Source organism: Lipotes vexillifer, unplaced genomic scaffold (genome assembly GCF_000442215.2).
Source record: "Lipotes vexillifer unplaced genomic scaffold, Lipotes_vexillifer_v1.1 scaffold621, whole genome shotgun sequence".
Lineage (NCBI taxonomy): Eukaryota > Metazoa > Chordata > Mammalia > Artiodactyla > Lipotidae > Lipotes > Lipotes vexillifer.
In genome coordinates, this window is record NW_006792411.1 from 1,706,041 (window position 1) to 1,716,197 (window position 10,157).

The 10,157-nt window shown below is 52.2% G+C and overlaps 1 protein-coding gene across 1 annotated transcript in view; it reads left to right on the top strand.

Annotated features, from left to right (window-relative positions):
- Nucleotides 1-10,157, top strand: part of NEURL1B (neuralized E3 ubiquitin protein ligase 1B) — a 37,081-nt gene that overhangs the window by 11,637 nt on the left and 15,287 nt on the right. The window contains exon 2 of the mRNA XM_007465539.1: nucleotides 6,727-7,272. Within this exon, the coding sequence (XP_007465601.1) occupies nucleotides 6,727-7,272 (546 nt within the window). The remainder of the gene's footprint in view (nucleotides 1-6,726; nucleotides 7,273-10,157) is intronic.

The following is a 10,157-nucleotide window of genomic DNA, read 5'->3' on the forward strand; positions in this document are numbered from 1 at the left end:
TTTCCCTTCTCCAAACCCTTCAGTGGCCCCCAGAGCCTTCTTGAGGACCTTTAACCTCCTCTGCTGGGCCTTTAAGACCCTTTGTGTTGTAGCTCCTGACTCCGTCTCCACCCTCCCCTTTCCCTCTATTCCCTGCAGCTCCCCAAGTGCGCTTAGCTTTGCCTGTGCTGCTCCCTCTGCCCGAGACACAGTTCCTCATCCTTTATCATGCCCCACCCCCAGCCATTTCTTCCTCAGACTGCAGAGTGGCCCCTCTGAGAAGCATCCCCATGGCCCCAGCCCTCCGTGCTGACCACCCTGTGCAGTCATGGTGTCTTGTGTCCATGCCCCCTGCTGGTCTCTCAGCTCTGGGGTCAGGGACTGTGTGTGACTCGTCAGCGCGTGCATCCCTGTAGCCAGTGCGGCCCTGGCATGGAGCAGATGCTCCTTAAATGTCAGATGAAGGAGGAAGTGATGTACTTGAAAAAGAATGAGGGCACGTTCCCCCCGCCCACCCTCTGCAGCAGTGGGGTCCTAACCCTGGGAGCCGGCGCTTCTGAAGTTGGAGCTTCCTGGGTCCCTTTATCAAGAAGAGACTTCGACCGAGGGGCCCAGCAGAGGGTCGGCGCCGGCTTGGGAATCCCAACTCTGCTGAACACGCTTGGAGGGGGCGTCGGGATGACCTCACCCGCTGGGAACTCAGTGCATCTGAGCCCACTTGAGCCAAGAGGGCTGCCACTTAGATCTGGAAGGAGAGGGCTTTTCTCGCAACGAGCAGTGTCGCGTGACCTCCGGCCTCCCTCCTGGGCCTCCTTGCAGCTGCTGACAGGAGTGTTGTGCCTTTCCGGCTGCACTGTGCTGACCGGGTTCTGTTTGCAGAGAATAGCAGCGGGGAGGAGCCTGGTGGCGGTTTCCAAGTGTGGGCTGGCCCCTTTCCACCCTGGGTGCTGGCCCACCAGGCCTCTGAAACAGAGAACAAAGTCCTGTTAGGCTGGCGTCTGTCTGCTGGGTGCATGTCACTGCCCTTTTTGGCAGGGGTGAAGGAGGCTTGGTTATTTTTTTCTAATCCACTTTCAAACCCACCAATAGAAAAGTTACTTTCTGTTGCCAAAGGAGACTGATATCCCCGCCCTGCTTTGGGTGACGGGAAGCCTTGCCAAATACCAGCCCTGCCTTTTCCTCTAAAGCCCGCGTGCGCGCACGCACACACGTGCACCCTGTTGCTTCCTACCTCTGTCACTTGAAACAGACTTGTTACTGAAGGTCCACAGTCTGAGGTTGGATGTTGTGCAGGTTCAGAAAGCCCCTGAAGTTGTACATCAGACTGTGTGAGTGGAGTGTGGGTGTGTTTCAGTGGGAGAGGGGCCGGTACAGCTGTCATTGTGCTTAGCAAGGCACACGACCCCCGCCCCCAAAGGCCACAGGCGGCCGCCTTGGAGAGGGGACAGGGATGGGAGGAAGGGCCCTCTCCTGGCCCTCTCCTGCCACCGCCCAGCCTTGCTGCCTTGGTTTCCTCCTCTGGAAAATGAAGGTGGTAAAACCTACCCTGCAGGGTTGTAAGAATGTAAACTCAATACACAAAGGCCTATGCCGACACATAACGAAGGCTCAGTAAAAGGCTAGTTAAATCCTCTAGTGAGAGGGAGGGGGTAGAATAGACTGTCCTCGCAGTTGGCAATTCCCTTTCCCGGTGGAGCGGAATCTGATGAAAATTTCAGCCAGAATGCCATCTGCTGAATGCCAGCAAGCTGGAGGCCGTCATCTCGGCAGCCAGAGAAGCTGGAGCTGTTGCTTCCTGCCATCCTCCTGGCAGTAAATGCCATTTCCTTGGGCTCTTTTTAGATCAAAGGAAAGGCTGGGTTGGGGCGATGAGCGGGCATCATTCAAGGGTGGCACAGTGCACATTTGGGACGCTGCTGGGATGGCTTAAAAATAGGCCTCTGTCCTTGGACACCGAGGGAAAGTGACTCTGGGATTTTCAAGAGGCCTTTCCTGGCCAAGGTTACTGACCCTCCATGGGGGAAACATTGCAGGATATAATCCCCTGACCCTACAAGTAGCCATCTTCGACCCAGGAGTGAACCTTTTCTCGGCAAAGAAACTAAATAAGGTAACTAAAGGGGGTGTGTGTGGGGTGGGGGAACCCAGTGTTAAGTGAACACCTACTACGTGCCACACACCGAGTCTGACCAGCTGGCCTCATTCGTCCTCAGAGCAATCGTGCAGGGTGGAGATGACTCTTACCAGTTTTCTAGGTCTGGTTAGGGGGCGGGGCAGAGAAGTTAAGCATGTACCTCAAGATCACACAGCTACGGAACAACAAAACCAGAATTTAAACCCCCATCTGCCTGACTCCAAGCCTGTGCTCTTTTTAACCGCCTCTCACATTGAGATTTAGAAAATAAAAGTGTAGGAGAGATGGAGTGAGGGGCTTACCCAGGGGTTGGACCTGATGTTCCCTGCAGGGGAGGGAATGAACATTTAGTGCACATCCATCGTGCGCTGGGACTCCTGCTGGGAGCTTTCTGTGCTCTCATCGCCCCTCCCAGCAGCCTGAGATGAGGCTCTGCATTCACACACTATTCACAGATGGTGACTTGTCCAAAGGCCCCTCAGACAAATTAGCAGCAAAGCATGCGCTCGAACCCATGAGGGCCGTTTTAAAGCACCGATGTGAGTAAATCACAGAGCAGCAGCCCGCGGAGCGGTTCTGATGTCCCCCTGCTTTCCCGAAGGATGAGCCCAAGGTTGGCAGTGGCAACATTTGTTTAGCCAGAACAGAGCTCCCTCCTCCCTAAATACCCACAGCCACTCATCACCCCCCCCCCAAAATCTGCACTCGTACGTTTTCGAGTGGGGCATTGCTTCCTTGACTAAACGCTGGAAAGACCCTTCTCTCTGGTCTTGGAAGGGCTGCAGCAGCCTTTGGTTAACCATGAGGGGTGGGCCAGGACTGTCCCCTCCTTCCTACACACAGGAAGAGACTACAGAGTCTCCCCCCCCCCGGTTCCCACCGCATAGAAACTCCTTCCCCCTGCCTTGTTCTTAGAGTCTCTAGACCCAGTTCCTGGCCAGAGAGAGGGAGGCACACCCGCACGAGGCCAGCGGGGACTCGGCCTTGCATGGGAGGAAAGGGTCTGGTCCCTGGCGTGGGCTGGGGGCCCCTCCCTGGCAGAAGGTGACACCTTCTCACCAGTGACAGGGTGTCCATTTAAATCTGGTCCTGGCACCAGCAGCCAGGAACCTCTGTGCCCGTGGACTCAGCCATTTGGGGGAACAGCTGAAGTCATCTCCAGGAGGGGAACGGCAGGGGACATTTTGGCTCTCAGTGGAATATTCTGCAGTGGTGAAACAGAACAGTGAATGCTTGGGAGCCATGTGGGAAAAAATGCTTTTTATATAATGTTGTTAGGAAAGAAAAGGCAGGAGGCAAAATTAAATGTGTGTTCTGGTTGCAAGGAAGTTAGAAAAGGTACTCAGTACTACTTAGTGCTTAGTACTTCTGTGCTACTTATGCAGGAAAGTCAGGACAGGAGGAAAGAGCGCTGGTTTGGGGTCAGACAGAGCTGGGTTCATATCTCCTTGTAGCCGCAGGAAGTTTTTTTTCCTGGAAAATAAAGACAATAATCCTGTGGGTGAGGATTTGTACTGAGAATTAACTGCAACCTTGTATCAAAAACATCCGGCCCAAGACATGGCGCCTAGCGAGGGCACAGCCAATGGTTCTTCCGTGGATAAGGACCAGGCAGGATAAGGGCCAAAAGATGAAAAATGCAATGTGAGTTAAGGTGTGAATGTGGGGGGAAGAGGGGAAATTTTCTCCTTTTTCCCCGACTTTCTCTAATATGGCTGTAGTGTTTATTGCTGTAATTTAAATGACAAAGTTCAGGTTTTCCATTGACATCCGTGAACTAGGATGTTCTCCGAGGCCCGTGGGGTCCATGGCCACAGTTTTCTGTTTCATGCAGAAGCTGTTTTCCCTGAGCTGAGCTAAAAGGAGACGCTGGTGTACAATTTGCAGATTGCTTTTTGTTCTTTCATTTTAAGCATTTTCAATGTGTGTCAATAACACATCCTCTTAGAGACTTTTTCACTCTGGTTTTCTTTATCTCACATCAGGACTCTGGCCTCAGAGGAGGGAAAAGTAGTGTTTATCCCTCATTCCCTGAAGGAAGTTGGATCATATAATCAAAATTAAACAAATATGTAAACTTCGCTGGTTACTTGGCTGCCTTTTACCCTAACATATAGCTGGTTTAGCAGGAAGCATCCCCTTGTAGTAACAAAGCAGTATCTCTCCACACCCCAGCATCCATTGAAATCGCCAGGCCACTCTGAAGGAACAGCTGCTTAGGATTCCCAAGCCAGTTTTGTAAAGAAAGTCTCTGATTGAGAGGTAAGGTTGGAAAAACAACAGTGATGGGAGCTGAGATAAAAATAATCAAATAAGGGTGGCCTGTGGTCTTTGGTGCTTTTGATCTCCAGTCCTATTTAATGTTTCCTGGAGAGTTTGCCAGCGGCAGGGACCTTGGAGAGAATCCGGCCTGTTAGACACAGGAGGAAACTGCCGCCCAGGGTTGGGTGGCTGGTACAAGGCCACAGCGTGCGTGGAGAACGCAGGCTCGGCTGTCCTGGGCGGCCTCTCCGGATGGTTTACACCCGGGCAGTATTTCCCCCACTCGTCTGATTTTTGTCCTGCCGGAATTGCTGTCCAGTGGTCCCTCACTCTTATCCTTGTGGTTCCGGAGATGGCCCACAGCCTGGCTGCGTCCACCCTCCTCTCTGCCTTAGGGGCCGTCCCTAACAGGCAGTGCCGGCCTGCTCCACTGGAGGCCCCTAGTGGCTCCCACTCCCCATGGTGTGCACTCTGAGCCTCCCAGGCTGGCGTTCAGGGCCTTCCTGGCTGGTCCCTATGATGCGATGGCACCCTCACCCCTCACCCCTGCAAAGCAGTGGCTGCCCAACCTCAGATACCCTCTGTCACACCTATCGTAGTACTTACCCTCCCTTCCAAGTCCAGCTTCCCCCACCTCTGCCCCCAGTGTTCCCTCTGCCTGGAATGTAGACTCCCTTAAGACCTGGCTCTGTGGACATCAGCCCCTGGCTGAGTCTGGGGTCTCCTCTGGGCCTAATAGCCCCCCAATGCCAATGCCTAATGTGGTCTCTATTGTTATTATTGGTCCCTAATGTTCATGTCTATTCATCTGTGTGTCTTCTCTTCCACGGAGAGACTCAGATCTCCACAAGGGCAGGATTGTATCATCACCTGTGCTCCCTCAGTGCTTCACACCAGCAGATGCATCTGCAGAAAAGATGGATGGATGGGTGGATGCATGGATGGATGATGGACAGATGGATATATGGATGAATGGACAGATGGATGGATGAATGGATAGATGGATGCATGCATGGATGGATGGTTGGATGGATGGATGGATAGATGGATGGATGGAAGGATGGATGGATGGATGGATGGATGGGTGGGTGGGTGGATGGATGGATGGATGGGTGGGTAGATGGATGGATGGTTGGATGGATGGATGGAAGGATGGATGGATGGATGAATAATGGAGTGAGCATTTTGCCTGCAGCCCTCCTCCACCAGTTCAATGCCTAGCAGGCCTGCCTAGGGGTACAAGGAATCAACAGGTGGCCTCTGCATCCCTCTCCTACGTCAGGGGTCTACAGCACAGCCCTTCTGTCCATCCTGTGTTGATTCCTAAATAGCAGAGAGAATAAGGTAAAATGGCTAAAAAGGCAGGATGGAGGTCACACAAACATGGCTTCAATTGAAGCTCTGCCTTTAGTGAAGCCAGCTGTGTGACTTCAGGCAAATAAATCAACCTCTCTGCAACACCATGTCTTCATTTGCATGAAGGGGATAATGGTAGTCCTTACCTCATACGGTTATTATAAGGATTAAATGAGGAAATGCATGGTAAGTAACCAGGGATGGAGGAGGAAAGGTGGGAAGGATGATGCCCCCACCTCCAGATGGGGCCACCTGGGCTTGTGGCCAGTGTCCAGATCCTTTGAAAGGAGACTATCCCCAGATTCTCCAGGTTCTTTGGGGCAAAATTCCCATAGAAATGAATTATGAAAGGTGTATGTTCTAGAAAAGGCAGCCTTGCTTATAAAGAATGGCTTCCTCTTCTGTGGGTAAAGGGGAAGGGAAATTAGAATCCTGGCTTGGGTGTCCTTTGGAGCCTCAGTATTGTGATCATGTTACTAGTTGCTTATTAACCACATGCTCTGTACCAGGCAGTATTCTAGGAACTTCATCCACATGTTCATTTAGCAGCTGTGTGAGTTAAGCAATGTCCCCATTTTACAGGCAGGGAAACAGGCTACAGAAGTGATAGGATCTCCTGCATATCACACAGCCCGGAAGTGCCAGAGAGCTGAGATTCCAGGATGCACTGGGGATCCCAAGAGTGTGCCCAAATTGCCTTGCTTTTTAATAAAAATTACACAGAGAAAAGCAACCAAAGACTCCCCACTACTCCCCAAGAATCCAAGGCCGCTGTTCCCTTTAGAGGGACTTTGCAGCCCACAAGCGGCTTTTGGAGGAAGCCTCCAGATGTGGAGGGATTTGATGGGGATGGGGAAGTCAGTTGACCCCAGCCTGGCTCTTGTGACCAGCTCATTGGTGTTGGCCCGTCTGGGAGTGAAACAGCTCTGAACAGTTTCAGAGGGCCTTAACAGTTTGCAAGGGCGCCTAACCCTCCTGCCTGTCTCTTCTCGCAGACTCGAGCCCGCCCGCGCGCCTCCTGGCCACCCGGCCTTGCTGCGGCCCTGGCCCGGAACGACGCCCGGTCCTGGGCGAAGCGCCGCGTTTCCATGCACAGGCCAAGGGCAAGAACGTGCGGCTGGACGGCCACTCGCGCCGGGCCACGCGGCGCAACAGCTTCTGCAACGGGGTCACGTTCACGCAGCGGCCCATCCGGCTATACGAGCAGGTGCGGCTGCGCCTGGTGGCCGTGCGCCCGGGCTGGAGCGGGGCACTGCGCTTCGGCTTCACGGCGCACGACCCGTCGCTCATGAGCGCCCAGGACATCCCCAAGTACGCCTGTCCTGACCTGGTCACGCGGCCCGGTTACTGGGCCAAGGCGCTGCCCGAGAACCTGGCGCTGCGCGACACTGTGCTGGCCTACTGGGCGGACCGCCACGGCCGTGTCTTCTATAGCGTCAACGACGGCGAGCCCGTGCTCTTCCACTGCGGTGTGGCCGTGAGCGGCCCTCTCTGGGCGCTCATCGACGTCTACGGCATCACCGACGAGGTGCAGCTCCTCGGTAGGTCGCGGCTCCCGCTGGCAGGGGGATAGGGCGGCGCCGCCTGGACGAGGCAGCGGGTCCCCGCGCGCATGGATGTATATTTCTGTAACATTCACGAATACCGAGGGCTCACTTTGCCAGGCGTCTTCTAAGCAGTTGACACATTTCAACTCATTTCTTTCTGGTGAAAACCTACCACCCCCGTTTTACCGATGAGAAAACTGAGGCACGCAGTGGTTAAATGACTTGCATTGCAAAGCCAGGATTGGAACCCACCCGGGTGTGGTCCAGAGTCCATGGTCAGGCCCAGGTTTATTCACTTGCTCCTTCGTTCATTCCGTGCTCATTCACTCACTCATTCTTTCATCTCATTCCTGTGCTCATTCCTTCACTACCTTGTTCACTTGCTCGCACACTCATTCATGCAAGTATTTGTTCTTTTGCTCGCTCATTCATTCACTCATTCATATATTCACTCACTCACACGTGTTTATTCATTTGCTCATTCATTCACTCACAATCCATTTACTGGTACAGCAGTCAAACATATGACCTAGTCTTCTAGTATTTACAGTGCCCAGGCAGTCGGCAATATGTATCGAATCAAGGCCCACGGTTAAGGGGCTCAAGGTCCACTGGGGAAGCAGGCAGGTAAGTGTGGCTCTGGCTGTAACAGAGGAGGTGGTGAGAACTCATGGGGCTACAAGTCTGCTGCTCCTAAGACCTTATTTCTCTCTCTCTCTCTCTCTCTTTAAACTTTTTAAAAAATTGAGGTAAAAGTCACATAACAGGGTTTCCCTGGTGGCGCAGTGGTTGAGAGTCCGCCTGCTGATGCACGGGATGCGGGTTCGTACCCCGGTCCGGGAGAATCCCACGTGCCGTGGAGCGGCTGGGCCCGAGCCATGGCCGCTGAGTCTGTGCGTCTGGAGCCTGTGCTCTGCAATGGGAGAGGCCACAGCAGTGAGAGGCCCGCGTACCGCTCAAAAAAAAAAAAAAAAAGTCACATGACAAAAAAGTACCATTTTAAAGTGTACAGTTCGGTGGCATTCAGTTGGCAACCATCACCTGTATTTAGTTCCAAGACGTTTTCATCACTCCAAAGGGAAATCCATACCCATTGGGCTGTCACTCCCCATCCTTCCCCCGCCCAAGCACCCGGCAACCATTGACCTGCTTTCTGTTTGCGACCTTAGCTCTTGAAGTCACAGGTGGCACCTGAGGCAACCCAGCCTCCATTTCTGGGGGAGCAAAAGGAGAGCAAGTTTCTCAGGGGACACAGCCCTATATGTCATTTACCTGCAGTGAACGCACAGATCTAAAGTTTGAGTTTTGACAGATTTATACACCTGTCCATAAGCCAAGAAACTTCCTGCCTGCCCCTTCTGAGGCAGCCCCCCTCTCTCCCGGGGCAGCCACTCTTCTGATATTTCACTATAGATTATTGTGCCTCTTCTTGAACTATACATGAATGGAATCATACAGCATATGCATTTGTGTCTGGCTTCTTAATCTCAGCACAAGGTCTTTGAGATTCATCCATGTTGATGGTGTATCAGAAGTTTGTTCCTTTTTTATTGTCCAGTAGTATTCCGTGATATGGATGCACCACAGTTTGTATATCTGAACGTTTGGGCTGTTTCTGGTCTTTCAGCCCTGCATCTTGAGGGGAAACTCTGGCCCCGGGCTCCTTGCCTACCACCACCCACACCACCATTGGGCAGGGAGGGGAGATGTATACGTTCAAGCTCCCCAACTCTCCAGGAGAAGAAAGGCAGCAGAATTTCTGAGCAGTTAGGAGCAGAGGGTTGAGAGTCACACGGATCTCTACTCCACACCTGGCTCTCCACTTGCCAGCTATGTGGCCTTAGCCAGGTGACCGAACCCTCTCTGTGCCTCAGTTTCTTCATCTGTAAATTGAGTTCGTGACAGCACCCACCTCGTGGGATTGTTGGGCAGGGGAACATGAGATGGTGTATGAAAGGGATGCAGCACAGCACCTGGCACATAGAAGGCGCTCAAGAAATAACAGCTAAGAAGTAAGAATCTCTGCCCGTTTGCATGGGGGCTGAAGCACGTGTCTGAAATCCAGGCTTAGGCAGACCAAATTATGAAGAGCTACCCACCCTCCAAGCTGGGGCCTTACTTGGGCATTTTAACTGTGTTGCCCCACACTCTTTTCCATGGAAGATTTTGGTATTTCACGTCCAGGAAATGTAGGTTTCTAAAACCTCCTCTAGATCTTCTGTCACTCTTTTTTGGAGCCCTTTATTCCTATAGAGCAGGAAAACAATCAGGCCTCATTCACCTGCTCCCTCAGATAGCCCATGTCTCAGGGTAACAGCCGAGAAATCACAGCCACTCCATAATCAGTGCAAGTGGATTCGGATTTTTAAAAAATACAAATTGGAAGCAGCCTCTGGTGACTTAATGAGACTGAACAAGCCTGTGAGGAGTCACGGACTCTTGCCCCTGTTCATTTAACAAGCCTTTTTTTTTTGAGCCCCTCCAGCATCCCACGCCCCTTGGAGGGAAGGAGAGGGCCCACTGGAACATCAGTGGCAGGTGGCAGGCATGAGCCTCAGTCTCCTTATCTGCCAGTAGTGCCTGCAGTGAGCTGGTTGACAGGGAGCACCTAGCACAGGTGCCACGGGGCAATGTTCACAATTACATGCAGATGGGGAAATGAGATTAGAAGGAATGCTGTCTCTCGGTGATGGGATCATAGGTGAATGTCACTTTTCTTTATTACCTCTATGAGTTATCTTTTTTAATATATATGTAAAAAACCTTTTATAATCAGAAAGGGCAATAAAGTTATTTTTCTTTCTAAAGGTTATATGAGATAATGGAGAAGTTACTGACATGTGATCAAGGCTCAATAAATGTTTCCTTCCCAGGGAAAG